The sequence below is a fragment of the Pleuronectes platessa genome, chromosome 2, assembly GCF_947347685.1.
Source record: "Pleuronectes platessa chromosome 2, fPlePla1.1, whole genome shotgun sequence".
Taxonomy (NCBI): Eukaryota; Metazoa; Chordata; class Actinopteri; order Pleuronectiformes; family Pleuronectidae; genus Pleuronectes; species Pleuronectes platessa.
Genome location: NC_070627.1, coordinates 19,312,663 through 19,329,951, shown reverse-complemented (window position 1 = coordinate 19,329,951; position 17,289 = coordinate 19,312,663). Strand labels below are relative to the sequence as shown.

Sequence of the window (17,289 nt, the reverse complement as noted above, 5' to 3'; positions counted from 1 at the left end):
TTGGATGGTGTGATATTCAGGCACATTGGCACCTGTTTTGAACCATTTTAAACACTACCCTATTATAATTGTAAGTAGGGGAGTAGACAGTATTTTATTCGAATATGACAGATTAGCTTTAATTACTGCAGCTTCAGTCATTAACCACTGGCCTTTAGCGGAAAAAAAGAATAATTTTATGGACAGGCTTTTTTTCTTTTTAGATCAGGCTACAAAATCTGGCCTCAGATACCTTTCCCCAAACAGACACACACACTGTATCTCACCGCTTTTAATCAGACAGGCTTTTCCCAAAGCCCATTTTAGATATATTAAATACAGACATATTCACATCATGTACAGCCCTACTTTCCCTTTTCTCCCCTCCCTCCATCTCTGCTTCCTTCACTCACCACACTAATGAGACAGAAAAACGAGGGGAGCAGCTGGGCCTGGGGAGCAACAGAGATGCGACACGTTCTCCCCCACCCCCTCCCCTTCCCCTTTCCTTGTCTCACCATCAAAGTAGACACAGCTCTCGCCAGCGGTGGGGCTGGTAATGACCACAGGCGCGCACACGGACACACACACACACACGGACGGATGTGTTCAAGCGCACACGCACACACACACACACATACACACACACCGGCGGACACTCATTGGCATTCCCTAGTCCCTTAACCTAACCTTAACCATCACAACTGATTGCTTAACTCCAACCATTATCCCAACATTAACTTGAAACATTATCCTAACCTGAATCCTAAAACCACAGATTTACCCTCAAAGGTCTTAAAGCCGATGTGGTCCTAACACAGAAAGAAGTACAGTACAACCGCACACACAAACGCAAAGACCACGTGTGACTTATAACACTCCCTGTGTAATTTCATACAGAGCTGATGAGTTGTGTTGTGACTGTGCGGTGGGTAGGAGGGTGAAGAAATGCAGCGACTAACGTCTAATTGGGGTGAGGTCTGCTCTGGAGAGTTGGTTCTAGACTGCTGTGGAGGAAATGACTGTTGCAACCACGCAATATAGCACACTAGTTTGTGTGCGTGTGTATGTATGTGTGTCTGTGTGTGTGTGTGTGTGTGTGTGTGTGTGTGTGTGTGTGTGTGTGTGTGTGTGTGTGTGTGTGTGTGTGTGTGTGTGTGTGTGTGTGTGTGTGTGTGTGTGTGTGTGTGTGCCTTGATTTGCGGGTACACCCAGATACAATATGTAACTGGAGCCGTGTGTGTTAACGAGGCATTGTTAGCCCTGTGCAGTCACCTGTGGTGCATTAAGGAATGCTGCTGGATATGGAGGCTAATGATGGCGACACAGGGAACATATACCAATCATTACAGCACACACACTGTGGGTATGTGTTTGCCAGATGTATTTGATTGCAAGCTGCCATTTGGTGCCTCCATCAGAGCTTGAGAGTGAATGTGTTTAATCATTTGTTCATCTTCCTGAGAATCTCCACCAGTGAACTCACCTGTCTGTCAGTCAGAGTGTAGATGTGCTGCAGGTCCGGGCTGAACAGCATGTCTCTCAGTAAGGGGCTTCCTCCCTCACTCACAGTCACCTTCTCATACAGCACTGCTGGACGGTTGGGGCTCACAGAATTAACCAGAATCTACAGGGAAACACAGGAAAGCATGTTTAGAAAAACACTGTCAAGTTTGTAACCTGTTTATAAGTGCGATTTAAAATGAAGACATATGGAAACATTCTTCCCCACCAACAACTCTTAATCAGCCATTATCTAACCTTGCACTGTTTTTGTAGATGGCAAACAATGTACAGTAGAAGAGCGATTCTGTATTTGAATTATTATTGTGATAAAAACTTTCCAGCAACTGCTTCACAGTAAAAGCTTTCACAGTTTTCGAACAATAAATGCATAAAGCTAGAAGACAAAGCAAGGGGGGCTTTTACTTTGAAGCAGCTGCAGGCAGAAGTGTTTGAGCTCTGAATAATAACTCCTTCCTTTTCACTGGTCATGATATAGTGTTAAACAAAGATGAAAATAAGGCAGTTACTTTTGTAGTACATCTAGCACCATGCATTCATTTCCACTAACTTTCAGCCAGTATATGTGAGACAATGAAACACTGATATATATTGATCTTTTTGTTTTCTCCGATCTCAGATCCCTTTTGCAATATCCAAACAAAAAAGTATCCTAGATTGCATTTTCTTCCGGGAAAATCAAAGTTTAAACACTGCAGTCTCCATCTATGTGTCGCCCCGGCAGGAAATTGGCTGCACTGACTTCAGCTCTAACATGTGGTTATTATTATATTGGTAGGCGGCGTGGAATTAGAAAAAACGATTCTGAAAAGGGCTGTAACAGGGGTGTTCTACAGGACCAAGTGAACACCTTAATTGAACGGCTGTGTTAATAGCAGTATTGAATTCAGTATCATTATTAACGGGAACATGATTACAGTGGTTTGTGCATAAAAGGAACATTATTGACTGGATTATTTGTGTTATTGCACCTGTACAAAAGAAGGCTCTATTCAGCACCTTGGAGGAATTAATGAAAACAACTTAACTGAAATATACCAAAAGCAATTTGTGTGAAAATATTGACGTCCTGTAAAATGCCCAGACAGAATCAGAGGGAGCCACTTTCCTTCAGTTTTTAAAGAAAACTTAATCACCTGATACACATGAAGATGAATACAACAGTAATCTGGCAGCGAGCCAGCAGACATGCAAACACTCAAAAATGTCTTTGTGAGCGTTGGCGAACAATTTGCCCAGATATGGTAAGAAATGGTTCAGATGTAAGATATGAGATTGTTCTGGCTGGGATGGCTGTGAGCCAAATTCATCTCAGCAGCAAATGAAAAGCACAGAGCGACGGCAGGGGGTGAAAGAGGGGGGGGTTGGGGGTATCAGTTCTCCATTACTGGTCTTTGTCGACTGCTGCTATCAGCCCACAGTGACAAGGAGGGGACAGCAGGCAATGAGTAGCTGGGAAATGATACTGAGCACACACACACACACACACACACATACATATGCACACAGATTCACAAAGTAAAATAAACCCACACAAACAGAATCGCACCCATATAGATGAGAAATGATGTGATGAAAACACACACACAGAGTTATGTGTACACTAATACATGCTTTGATAGATATGTACATGCACACGCACGCCCGCGCACACGCACACGCACACACACACACACACACACACACACACACAAAGACAGAAAGAGAACCACATGGGTGGATGCTGAGCGCACACACACTTTGGGATGAAAGAATTTATGTATGTATCTCACCAAAAGAAACCAGGGGCAACAATTCCATTACCTCTCACTGCCAGTGTGTGTGTGTGTGTGTACCACAGTGAGAGAGAGAGAGAGAGAGAGAGAGAGAGAGAGAGAGAGAGAGAGAGAGAGAGAGAGAGAGAGAGAGAGAGCGGAGAGAGAGATAGAGAGCCCTCATAAGGTTGCGATGAAGCACTGAAGATGAGAGGAAATATGGATGTTATTATCTGGATAATGGGTCTGTAAACAAAGGATACATTTCATTCATGGATGGCTCGCATCCAGAAAACACTACTCACACACACACACAAACACACAAACATCATTACAGTTTTTAGGTACAGACAAATGGAATAAGACACAATGCTATCTGACACACACAGAGGTGAAAGAATATCTTTATTCTGTGGGTTCCTGGCATAATTTTCTCTCTTAACCTATAAAAAAATAAACAACCACAAATAGGTATTTTTGTTGGATGTCGCGTCCATCTCTGGACCAGATACCCCAGTCCAGTTCACTGGCTAATGACCAGTTCCAACCTAGACATGTGTTGTATACAACAGAGAATAAAAGCCTGTCCGTCTGTATTCTTATCTTCTATTTGTATCCACTTGTTTGTGTGGCTGGGCATCTTCCAGTCTGCTTAATCCCAAACGTACAAACAACTGTCTCAGATCGAATATGACTGATTCCAATATCACTTCAGAAGCACAACCACTAAATCTCACAACATCTCTTCTCTCATATCTGAATGTTTCACTCAAACGTTCACCCTCTGTCTTAGAACGCAGTTCATATGCAGTGCTAACATATGAGAAAAAAACATGAGTGGGGAGAGTGACAGAGGTGAGAAAGAGAGAAAAGAAAAGAGTGGGCAAGAGAGAGAGAGTGTAGGTGACGTGTGAGAACGACAGGTAATAAATCGTCTCAAATCGATTCATTCCACAGATGCTGCAGCCAAGACTGGACTGGGAATATGGAAACCAGAGGGTGAACAAAGGGCAAAGGAATATATCAGCTGAACTGATGAATGGATGGATGGATGAAATACATACGCAAAGTTTGTCTAATTGAATCAAACTGAGTGTCTGCATATTGGAATGGGGGTTGGGGGCTGTTACAGCTTCTATAAGAGGAGCTTGATGTGCAAAAATATGTGTGCACAACCTAGTGTGTGTGTTTGTGTCCGTGCCTGCACATGTGTGAGTGACCATATTCTACAAATATCTTTTTTGTGCTGCAAAATGCAGGAACGTGTATTTTTCACACATTTATGTATATGTATTAGGGCTGAACGATTAATTGCATTTGCGATAAAATCGCAATATGATAAAACGCGATTTTCTAATCGCAACGTGCGCGATTAAAACGTGCGAAAGAGAGTAGGGCATTGGGCTGCTGTCCTCACCCGCAGCAAGAATGCCGCGGGACCACAAAACTCCTCTGATCAAGAAGATAGTGAAGCAAGCCTGCATCACCTACAGGGTCCTAAAGTCTTCGGCTGACGTGGCGGACTCACAGAGCGAGCTCATCCCGCTGCTGACCGCGTTGCGGGCGGCGGACCAGAAAATCGCTCCCCGGAAAAGCAAGCCGTGCTCCGGGCCGACGGGGCTCCAGAGCCCCCCGGTCACCTACATGCACATCTGCGAGACGCTGGTGTTCAGCATGGGGGTGTTCCTGCTGAGGCCCGGCGCCTTCATACCGCTGCACGACCACCCGGACATGAACGGGAATCTACGGAGCTGCTGATCCGCAAGCTGCCCTTCCAGCGCATCCAGCTGGCCCGCCGCATCCGCGGACACAGAGCTTAAACTGCTGCTGCTCCACTTACTATAACAACGCCGCATTCCAACACTTATAAAATACAATTCAATGTGGAAGTAATCCAAGTATTCAGAATACGTATATAGAATATAGTATCCTTCCCAACACTGGAAATGTTACTGACTTGGGAGCAGTAAGACTATAATTTAAAAAATGTTTTTCTCAAGACGGTAAATTTTGCACACAGGTGCATGCCTTGTGTTTATACTTACAATGACTTTGATTAAATTACTTAAATGCACACTGATTTGTTGTTCTTGTTTCTGTAATGAGCCGTTAAATTAAAATGTGGGAAAGAATATTGTACAGTAAATGTATCTAATATTGTGTTGGTCATATTTAAATCATTCATTATGGTTTTTTTGGGGGGGAAAAGAAGATCAAATAAAAAAATCGCATATTAAATCGCAATCGCAATATTTGGGGAAAAAATCGCAATTAGATTTTTTTCCCAAATCGTTCAGCCCTAATATGTATATACATTTTCAGGTTTATGTTTATGCCAGTATAATTGCACAAATATCTACATGAGTGTGTGAAATCAATGCGATAGTCAGTGATGGTGCTTCTGTCTCCTTTGTATAACTCAACTCTCAGCAAAGTGCTTGATGGATGGATGCACAGAGTGATGATGGTCAACATGTATTATGTAACATTAACAGATCCTAAACACATTAGAGCCACTGTCTTCAGTAAGGACACAGAGATATAATGAGAGAGAAAGGAAAAAGTAGCAGAGAGTGTAAGAGCGGATAATAATGAGGAGTGAAACCCACAGGGAAAGAACAGCAGATGAAGAACAGCAGTGAAAAACAATGGTCTCTGTATTTACTGCGTCGCCTCTAAAAACCCTACAACAAACTTTACAAAGCAACTACTCAGTGTGTTTTCATGACCTAAAATTGTTATTCCGTCCTGAAATGTTAAAGTTACTTTTAGCTCAGGAAAACTGGAGGAAAAAAGGAATTTCGAAGGTTTGAAGTTGAATCCCACTGAAATCTAAAATTGAAAGCAGTAAATTGGTAAGCTAAGTTGCAGAATACTTTCAGGTGTAAATGTAGCGACTCAAAACCTTTCCTCAACCTCCCCTGGGATTTTCTCACCATCGCTGAATTTCGTACAATTTCTTTCATTTTCAGTAACATTGAATAATCCCCGTATAGGAACAACTAACAACACCGCACCATCACCACACAACATTCCCAACTGCCTTCCCTCCTCCGACAACATCCAACATTTTTTTTATAATCTCTTCTGAGCGTTAACACCTCCCTCAACCTGCCGATCCGCCCAAAAGCTGCACATGCCAGGTTTTATCTGGGCCAGGCAGACCTGGTATCTCTGATACACACACAGGATAGCTACAGCAAGTGATAGGTAGCGCTGGCAGTGAGGGTGAGAGTGTTGGGCGATAAGACGGTGGCACATCACAGAAAATGATGCCTGTCAGAGCCGCAAGTGACAAATTATATAGCTCTTGTGCATAAAGGTGAGAAACTGAGAGGCAGACACAGAGAGATCATCAATTATGTGTCTGCTTTAGCTAAGGTGCACTGTGAGAGGAGAAGAGGGGGAGCAAACAAGGAGGACACTGAGAAGTTAAGGAAACAAGGGTGTGATGAAGGATTTAGAGACCTTGACAGCAATGGAAGAGTAGACAAATACGCGTCACTCGCTAAAGAGACCCAAATATCAAAAGGCACCACTTCACTACCTGACAAGATTGTTAAGTTGTACAAAAAATTCCAAAGGGTTTTAGAGTTCTTCTCCACAAATGGAATGATTACAGGCAGACAGACGCACAGATCTACATAATGGTCACAATATCCAATATCGGCATTATGCCGGGGGAATAGAAAGTGAAGGAAAACAGACAGAGGTAGAAACCTCAAACACTAACATGGAATAGAACAGAACAGAATGGTCCAGGTGTCCTCACAGGTCTGTCTGAGAGCCACAACACACCAGCATGAGCACATCGCTCATGTAACTATAGGCCCACTTATAGCATGTAGAAACACACACTCCCTACCTTTATTGAGGGGTGAACTTGACATAAGTAGGCCTATCCATTCATAACAACAAAACAGGACCCACATTCCTGACTTTGATGTGGAGGCCCCCCCAACCCCTAGTGTGTGTGTGTGTGTGTGTGTGTGTGTGTGTGTGTGTGTGTGTGTGTGTGTGTGTGTGTGTGTGTGTGTGTGTGTGTGTGTGTGTGTGTGTGTGTGTATGTGTGTGTGTGTGTGTACGGGGTAGGGGGGGATTCTGGGATTCTGTGTGACCCACTCAAGAACAAAAGGAAATGAGAGAAAGAATCCAGATGAACAGAGGAGATAAAAGTACTCCAGTAGTCAATGGACTGTTGGGAGGAGTAAACAACAGATGACAATACTTCTGTTTTGGTTGAAGTAGCTCGAAGATATTGATTGATGCAACATCTTGATAATGTTAATATCACCTTCTTTTTTTTGCCAGTGATCTGCTTTTTGTCCTGGAGGCACCAACCAGAGGAGTAGCACTCCATTTTAATTTTGCTGCTGTCAAGGATCATGTCCTGAAAAACCCTGATCCTCAGCTCTTAAAACAAAATGGATCACAAGTTCTTCAAATGATATGGAAATCTAGTGTTATTTAGCCTTATTCAAGGAAAAGTAAATAAAACATTAACTGAATGATTTAATACCAATTTATCCACAAGTGTAATTCTGTCCCTTTCTCGCACAAGAGTCACAAACACATTACATTGGGCTCGGTGGAGACTCCCCAATGACAGCTTCATGTAAACGTCTCCCATATCCTGCCCGTCCCTCTTTAAACTGTGTTTTCTATCTGCATCACGGCCGTTCAAGATAAAGACCTGAAATCCTTCAGCTCCTATCTCACTGTGAGCTTGGCAGAACTTGAGCAGAGCCAGGCACAAAACAAATCCATCAATTCTTCTCCAGCAGCAAGTTTCCACTAGAAACATTAAAAGAAAAGAGAAACAAACACGTTTCCCCCTTCCTGAGTTTGTGTAAGCGCTGTGCAATACGACCAAAACTGAATATTCTGATAGATGTCAGATATCAACACATATTGTGACTTGTTTCTGATACCTTTTCTCTACAGTGTAAATTGGGGCCAGGTCTTGCAGATGTGAGTTGAAACAGTGCTGTGTGATGTGCTGCAGGCAGAAGCCTCTTGCAATGTCCGAGTCTGTTTTGTTTGTTTTGAACACTTGATTGTACTTCTGCAGATGTTATCCCAAGACTCTCAGTACACTTTGACGGGATTCTTGTATAGATTTAAAAGGTTTGAAAAGCACGACTGTCTGGTCTGTGTTAAACTATCACACCTAAACCACGTCAATGCTTCAGGTGTAGCCCCCGTTTTATGTACAAGCTCCTTGGCTTTGTGGAGTCAGTCTCCTGCTCTAAATGGCCACATCTCCTATGTGTCACATTCACTCCCCTCCATGTTTGTTTGAGTTGCCTTTATGCTTCTTTCCTGCCTGCCTCTGAAGTGTGGAAGAACACAGACTGTCATCGATATGATGAAAAAATATTGCCATAAAGAGTGTGATTTGAGGAACAATCTCCGGTTCTCTATCGTCACATGATATATATTGTCATATTGCACAGCCCTAATGTGTCTATGTGAGTTTTTAGGGCCGCTGCACCATTTTCAGTTACTTCAAGTAATAATACGGGGAAACTAAGGAAGCATTAAGAACTTTAACTTATACTCAAACATGAAGTGCTAGCACAGTGAACAGAGGTACACTTCCTATTGTTACATCGCTGCCATAAATAATTTGTATGAAGAGCGTTCCCTTGATATATGAAAAAAGTTTTGATGGAATAAGTTGTTTCATCTGGCAAAATAAGCCTTTTTTTTTTTAAATATAGCTTGAAAGTGGTGTGTGTGTGTATGTGTGTCATGTGTGTGTGTATGTTCTGGTTAGAAGCTGGGAGCAGATGGAGGAATCACACATGAGTGAGTGATCGCCCTGATACATCTATGGGGGAAAATTCCCCGACCACTACCAACTCCTCACACGTCCACATGCACAGCGCGCACAGCCGCCACATAGAAGGGCTCAGAGTAAACCTTTACCATATGTGGGTCAGACAGTCAGAGAGCAAGAGGCTTTTTCCTTCAGCAGCAACAAGACAGACAAAGAGCTGTGGTGACAATGATGGAGGAGGCGTGACCCAAACACATTCACACACATACACACACTGGAATGTCCGTGCAGCTGCTAGCAAAACACAGTGTGGGTCTGGAGTGGGTTATTTTAAGGTCTGGGAAGGAGAGCTGATGTTAACTGACTTATCGAAAATTTACTTTAAAAAGCTTCACTGCTATACGAAATTCAACTGTATACAGAAGGAACCCAGCCTCTTAATATCATGTTTTTTTTGAGTGTGTGTGGAAATATTGTAGCCCATGCCGAGGTGTCCTTGGGCAAGATGCTGCACTCTGAATGGCCCCTCATAGATGTTGAATGCACTAATTGGAAGTCGCTTTTGGACAAAATGTAGTATTCAAGTACTCAATGGGCTAAATTACCTAGATGGAGAAAATGAAAAGAAAGAAGAGAAATGACAAAGTTTCTCTTCTTTTACCAATTCATTTAGTTATGTGAATGTCACAACTACCAGCAGCTCTCATTTTGTTTTCCTTTTTTTTCTTAAGCACGAGATTAGATGCTTGTCTTTATCTGCTACAATTTAGTTTACTTTCCAATAAATTTGTTGTGAGGCGAGTATTTGATTCTGTCCAGAGCAGGATGTGATTACCTGAGCACTCTATTCATCTTACAACACAAGTGAAACCGCAGCTTTTTGAAGCTGCACCTGAAAGGTTTGTCAAACATCCTGAAGCTTACATTAGGCACTCATCAATGCTGCTGCGTAATCCAGCGTATTCTGTCATATCAGGTTACTTGCTATGCCATCTCTTATTGTCTGGCTCTGGTATTCACCCGCATGTCTACACCATGGTTATTCATGTGTGAGCCTGTGGCCTTTCACCAGAAGAGCTTACAAAAGGTCAGATACTCTGTGAGACACACACACACACACACACACACACACACACACACACACACACACACACACACACACACACACACACACACACACACACACACACACACACACACACACACACACACACACACACACACACACACACAGCAAGCTATTGCCGTACAAATATGTAACAGGCTATGGAGGAACAGGAGGCACGAAAAAACAAAGAGGAGAGAGAAGGAACAAAGCCAGAACCACATGTGATTGAATTCTCTCAGTTCCTGTGCTTGAGTTCAATAAAATGTAAACATGGTGGAAGAAAGTGAGCTGCAAATTAAACCTATTCATCACTGTTAAGGCCTTTTAATCCGCATTCCTGTTGAAATTAAAAGACCTCGTCGTAGCTCTATCCCTCTATCTCGACAAGTCTCTTCCATCCTCAGCCTTCTCCTCTATTAGTTTCTCTCCGGTTCTCTCGCTCATCCCTCACAAATCCACCTCTGTTTTCCTTCCTCTCTACCTTTCCTCCCTCCCTCCTCTCTACCTCCAAATTAAATGCCTTTAGCTAGCGGTTGTCAGATAAGTGTGTGTTGCGAGTCGCTAGACACAGCGCAGCAGAGGCATTTCATCTTCCGACCATCACTAAATCACACTAACTCAATCATATGCATGGAGTTACACACTCGTACACACAAGGCTACGAGTGCACTGCGACTGGAGAGGTGCTTTACTATGACTGATTTTATCAGCTGTCTTGCAAACGGGGGAAGAAATTGCACCACAACATTATCATACACAATAAGATGAGACTCGAAGATAGAGCTTTCCAATTGAATGCCTTTTTAGTGTCGCCATTCAAATGAGAAAAGACCTCCTCCTACATTGAGACGCAACTCAAATCCCTTATGGGAGATCTCAACCGAAACAATATTACACATTTAAATCAAAGACTGCTGAGAGGATATTTATGTTAAAGACATAATGTGCGCACATTTAAAGATTACATTTAATATACATGCAGTTATGGGTGCATGCATATGAGACATGATTCCTGCAGTGGCACTGGCATCTGTGAACCACTGCTTACCAACCAAGCCACAGAGAAAGAGTGAGGGCTCTGCTAACAAGCTGCAAGTCTTATCAGACACAGGAAGGTGGCAAACTAAACAAAGACTGGGTCGAGTGCTGGATGCAATGAGGGGGGACAGATGCTATCATATACAGCGTGTGTATGTGGCTTTGAACAGAGAAGTGGAGCACATACTAACACAGGAAGAGATCGGCTGGGGAGTAGAGTGTTTGTATTGAGCGTGTGTGTGTGTGTGTGTGTGTGTGTGTGTGTGTGTGTGTGTGTGAGTGTGTCAGTGTGTGTGTGTTGTGGGGGAGGTTGGGTTTGTATGAAGTGTGTCCGCATACAAAGTGTGTGAGACAGTCTATCAATTTGCATGTGTAGCAGAATGCTTGCGTGCATTGAATACAAGCGAGTGTGCGATTGTGTGCATGGAGTTAATTTAAATCAGTCACACTGAAAAGGCATCAATTAATAGCTTGAAAAAAATTATGAATAGAAAAAACACACAAATACACACACACACTCCTTCTCCTGATGTGACACTATGCAGTGCCGCTTGACCCGCCATCTACTGACTAGATCAGCTCTTTGCTGGGATTACAGTGACTAGAATCTCATCTTCCGCTGTAATTACCACAGTAGGTGTGTATATGTGTGTGTGCACGTGTGTGAGTCTTCCTTTGGGAGAGCCACAGTGATTACATGGCCACTGGTGCCTCTAATAGCATCTTTTAGGCAGAGAGAAAGAAAAGGAGCGATGGGAGGAAGAGATGAGTGATTCCCATCTTTCTTGGGACAAAACAGATTTATGGCGGAGGAATTCTATGGTGGTTAAGATGTGGGTCTGTTTTGACTGTGCCGTCATGTAAGAGTGTGTACTTGTGTGTGTGCCATGTGTGTGCAGATGTTTGTAATGGATGTAACACAAGAGGCTAATGGGAGACAGGCCAAAACCACACCTCAGTGAAATGGGTGCCAAACCAATCCTGGCCACAAATGTTTGCCTCCTCTCCACCTCTTTCATTTCTCTATCTACCCCACAGTTCACTTCACCCCCCCCCCCTAATTTTTTTTTCCAACACCTTCCGTCTCCCCTTTATCCTCCTTTGCTTTCAAGTCCTCGCCCAGTCTTCAAACTGAATCTTCCTTTTTTCCAAAACAGAACAACAAACTAAAAACCCTAGTCAGCTCTTGCTCACACCACAAACACCCATGAAAGAAAAACACTACTGAGGAAGAACAGAAAAAGAGAAGTTGATGTAAACAAGAGCAGAAACCAGCAACATCATCAGCTGGTTACACAGAACAATTTAAATGAGAGGTTACCTGTGACAATGGCAAGCTTTAGTGGCTTGAATGAGGAGATTTGGGGGGGAGGGGAGTAATGACAGAACACACATGCGTGTGCGGCACACACACACACACACACAGACACACACACACATACAGCGTCTGGCTGTTATAAAAAATGAGGAATGCAGATGGTGTTTAAAATGAGTTTTTATAGCGTGGTTTAGAGCGATTTACAGCAGCAGTTGTGCTTGTGTGATTGCCTCTGTGTGTGTGTGTGTGTGTGTGGGGGGCGGGGGGGGGGGGGGGGGGGGGGGGGGGGGGGGGGTGCGTGTGTTTAATCAGTGAGTGGCAGTCTGCTTGCATGGTACACTATTCAGAACGTGGTCCTGCCAGTTTAGTATTCCAGTAAGACAAACCGAGGCACCATAAGACACACAAACAAATATTTTTCTAGTGGAGCAGTGGAATGAAAATATGTAACTTTTTGGGGCTAGGTATTTTAGTTAAGTTTTTTAAAATATAAACACATGGATCAACTAATCTGGGATTTTTCATCTTAAAAGTAGTTCTACCCACATGACTGACCTGTTTTTCAGAGTCTGTTAAACATTGCAGAGGGAGGTCATAAGTGCAGACTAAGGGAAAGGTATTGTGTGTGAGGGGTTAAGAGAGAGCTGTGTGCGCCTGCGTGTGCGAGTGTTGCTCCTGGTTTCTGTAGAAGAGAGGAGGAGGCACATTCCTGAAATGACTGACATGATCCTGCCCCGTAACAGAACTGATATAGCCTTATCTACTGCTTTGTGTGTCTGTGACTATTTGGATGCCTTTGTGTGATTGAAAACATGTACATCAGTCTAAATCTGTCCGCCAACACACGCGTATGTATAAATGGGAACAAGAACGACATTGGAGTGGAGAAGAGTTGATTGGGACAAAACCTATTACCTCAATTAAGTAAAAACATATTTTCGGTTGAGTGAAACTTTATGTTCGGTTAAGTCTCAAGTAATGAATACAAGTCTCTGTCGAAAACGTGTATGTGTAGATTTAGTTCCACCGCATGCAAAAAAGACACAGGACAGTGTCAGTGGGGCAGAAAAAACACACAGGGAATAATTAACTTTTAGTTTGAGTCAAAAACAGCTAAATGTGTGTGTTGCTTTTGCATTTTCATGATAATGTGGTGTGTGATCTGTGGGTCTGGTGGGGTTTCTGCAACTAGAGCTTGACACAGCTGGACTCTATTTGTGTTTGTCCATGAGGCTGAACTCTTGTTTTTCTTGGCATGGGGCTAAATATAACTTAGACTGGAAGAGAGATGCCGTAATGGTTGAGGTTATAGAGCTGTTTGAATCTGGCTGGTGATCACACAGGGTGCGTAAAGGTTTAGAAACTAAAACGATTGACTGTAAATGAGGTAACTTGAGCAAGTGCATATTTGGGCCAATACATCATCTTCAAAGATGGGAAATCTACCAGTGGTGAGGTGTAGCTTTTAGTATTTTATGGCAGAATAAAAAAAATTGTATACACGTATGCACCCAATAGATAACATAGCTGTGGAATGTCTCTCTTCCTTCAGTGCAAGGCACCCATTCTCTATCTCAACCCAAGCAAATACAGCATCAGTTCCTGCCTGAAAATAAAACTCTGAGAAGGCATTATGGTAAGAGAAAATATAACCGTTTTCATTTCCTCGCCCAGCTTTCTCTCCTTCCCCAGGTGAAGCCACCCGCTTTTTCCCCTTAAATAGCTAAATTTTCTCTGGTGAGAAGCCAGAGGAAAGTCCCAGGCTTGTGTTTGGGCCTGGTGCCACCTCTGAAACCGGAGGAGTAGAGGAGAAGGAGAAAAGTGGGACGATTGCCACTGACAGGAACTTCACTATTTCAACACTTTTTCCTTGATTGCTTCAGCTCATTTCATTCAGTATTTGTCCCCACTTTACATTTTTTATATCTCATTCCATCTCACAGCCATATTCTCTGCCGGCTCAATCCGCTCTCCTAGTGTGCTGTAATGGTCCACAGGGGCGGTCTTGGCTGCTGCCCACCAAATACAAAACGAGTATGAGTGATTCGCGAGCCAAAGGACTGGACTGGACAGAGAGGGCGGAAAGTGTGTGTGTGTGTGTGTGCGTGTGTGTGTGTGCGTGTGCGTGCATGTGTGTGTTTGTGAGCGCTGAAAGAAAAAGACAGCAAACTGGAAAGGGGTGAGGTCCAGTACAAGCTGAAACGAGACAATTAAACAACTGAAGGATGAGAAAGAGACATCGAGCTGCTTAAATCCTCCACAGGGAGGACAGGGAATAAGAGACCACACAGTTCTAACTGGACCCCGTGGAAATACACTCTGGTGTGTGTGCGTGCGTGCTGAAAGAAAAGGACAGCTATGGAGAATACATGGTGACATTTAGCAGATGTGCACGCACGCACACTCAGAGACATGACCTAGATAATCCCTAGCAGTCATGATGTTATTCATTAAATGATGCCAATGCAAAAAGAAAATGAGGAAGATAATTTTTCCTTTTTCCTCAACCATAAGCACCTCTTTGTAAAGATTTTGAAAACTTCAAAATATTGTGATTTCTCAATATTTGACCTTCCCTTTTACGGGTATTATGAATTCGAATGAGCTAATTCAGCATCTCTTGTGGCCAAAAGGTCATTCTTGGTGCAAAAGTTCAAACTGACAGCAACAGAGTAGTCATAAGACCAATGGGGGAAGTAAAGAGTAAAAAGCTGTGAAGTAACTAAGTGAAAGTAGTCTTTAATATGAGACATTCATTTAACAAATACTGCATTTATATATATATATATATATATATATCTCTCTTAAAAAAAAAGAAGACTGCCATGTACTGCTGTGTGTTGATTAGCAGCTGTGACATTTAAAACAAGGATATAGCTGTGATTTTCAACTTAATTTAGGCTACATCCACATAACTACTTTTTAGTTTAAAAAAGGGTGTTTTAAACCTAACTTTAAATTGGCGCGAAAATAGGTGACTGTGATATTGTTTCCAAACAAACCCGTCCATACAGCAACGCAGCCCTGACGTTTTAAACAAAAATGGTAGCAACTATGATGCTTTTTAAAAGTAAGATGTCGAAAAAAGTTTAGTCTCCTGTCCACCAATTACTACAGAAAGTAGTTTTTGACTTTGTCCCTCTCAGAAAGTTAGGCCCAAACCAAAGACAGTTGAATCTACAGTACCTGTTTGCAGGCGGGATTATCATTAGGGCTTTTAATAAGTACAAATTTATGTCTCGTCTCCCTTCCGAGGTAAATACACTGAACCAGAAAGTGATTTAAGGAGCTCGGGGCTAATAAATCATTCATCCACCACATTACAGTCGATGAAAAGCGATGGTGGATACAATGAAGCAGGAAGTGGCTACAGCTTTCTAGCCGCTGGGCCGAGCTGAGCATCTATATGTGGGCTGCGAGCCTGGTGTGCTGCTCTCACATAACGTTTAATAATATCTCTTCTGCTCCACTAGAACCACTTTACATTGTCTTATGTAACTGCAGGGGGTCAAAGACAGCACAAGCAGAGAGACACTATGGCTGAGGAGGTGTAGTGTATGTTTAAACGTACAGCAATACAAACCACAAAGTGCCTCAGCTAGAGCATGCACAAACACACTCACTCCTGCCATAGCAGCCGTGTCTGAGCAGCTGGTAAAACCAGGTGGAGGACAGATGCCCTGCCTCTGGTTTGGCCTGTAGCCATGGTAACATGGGACAAGACCAATGGCTGTTCCTGGGGAGGCGGTATGGATGGCTCTGGTTGACACCCAAAGCCATCCAGATGATATGGCCCACCCACGTTCCCACACATTCCTGTCAATACTGACAATTAGACACTGTAGAGGACTTGCTGCATGTCTCTGTGCGTGCCTGATTTCTTCCTGGGCTGTGTGGCAGTCGCACAATTAGCACAAGCAAGTTTGAGAACATTCAAATCAAAAAGGACAATAGAAAGAAAACAATGTTTGTTTTTGCTGACTTTGTAAGTTTGTGAGTCTTTTGTTTTCAACAGTTTGTTTCCCAAATGGAGAATCTGTGTTTACATGATTTGCAGTAGATGAAACTGTAATTACAATGTTATGTTGTAATGTGTTGAAAGGGCTGAACTTGAGAGCAGTCCCACAGGCTCCAAGTATAAACACAGAGAAGGGCAAAGTTGGAAAAAAAAGATGGACAGAGAGAAACACAGAGACCCAGAACGGAAAGAAGACTAAGAAAATAAGAGGCTAGGTAATGACTTTGAGACCTTATGAAATCAGAGGTGGCTTGCTGCCAATTACTAACAGATAATGTGTGTGTGTGGTTTGGCTGTTTGAGTGAGGGAGAGAGATGAATGTAAACACACTGAGAGTTTGTCTGAAGTGGTGGCCAGCCGGGTCAACTCTCATCCCTCTATGTCAGGAAGGGGGAGCGGGGGGGGCTGGTTATGGAAATACAACGACAGCAGATGATGAATATGGGACATCGGGACGTCGGAAATGAGTCCGTTTTAACAGTTTTAACAGGGAACAGAGTCGGGATGCATCTGAGCTGAGCCAGGAACAGGAACAGGAAGGAAGAAGTGACATGCAGAAAACTGGTGAGTCTGCCAGTCTCATCAGTGTCGTGATGAGTGATGGTCAACTTGAACTGAGAAATATCTAACCAAAAACCATAAAGTGACTTGGGAAATACTGGTTCTCGAATACACCCACCCCTTAGAACTTTGTCCTGGGACAGTTTGTGATCATTCAAGTTTTTGACACTCACTAAAACTGGAACAGATTTGGACTCATGGTCAGTT

At 43.0% G+C, this 17,289-nt stretch overlaps 1 protein-coding gene across 4 annotated transcripts in view; it reads right to left on the bottom strand.

The window, feature by feature from the left end:
- LOC128452465 (plexin-A1) overlaps window positions 1-17,289 on the bottom strand; it is a 185,222-nt gene that overhangs the window by 98,131 nt on the left and 69,802 nt on the right. For all 4 annotated transcript variants that reach the window (XM_053435529.1, XM_053435531.1, XM_053435530.1 and 1 more), the window contains exon 4: window positions 1,466-1,606. In XM_053435529.1, the coding sequence (XP_053291504.1) occupies window positions 1,466-1,606 (141 nt within the window). The remainder of the gene's footprint in view (window positions 1-1,465; window positions 1,607-17,289) is intronic.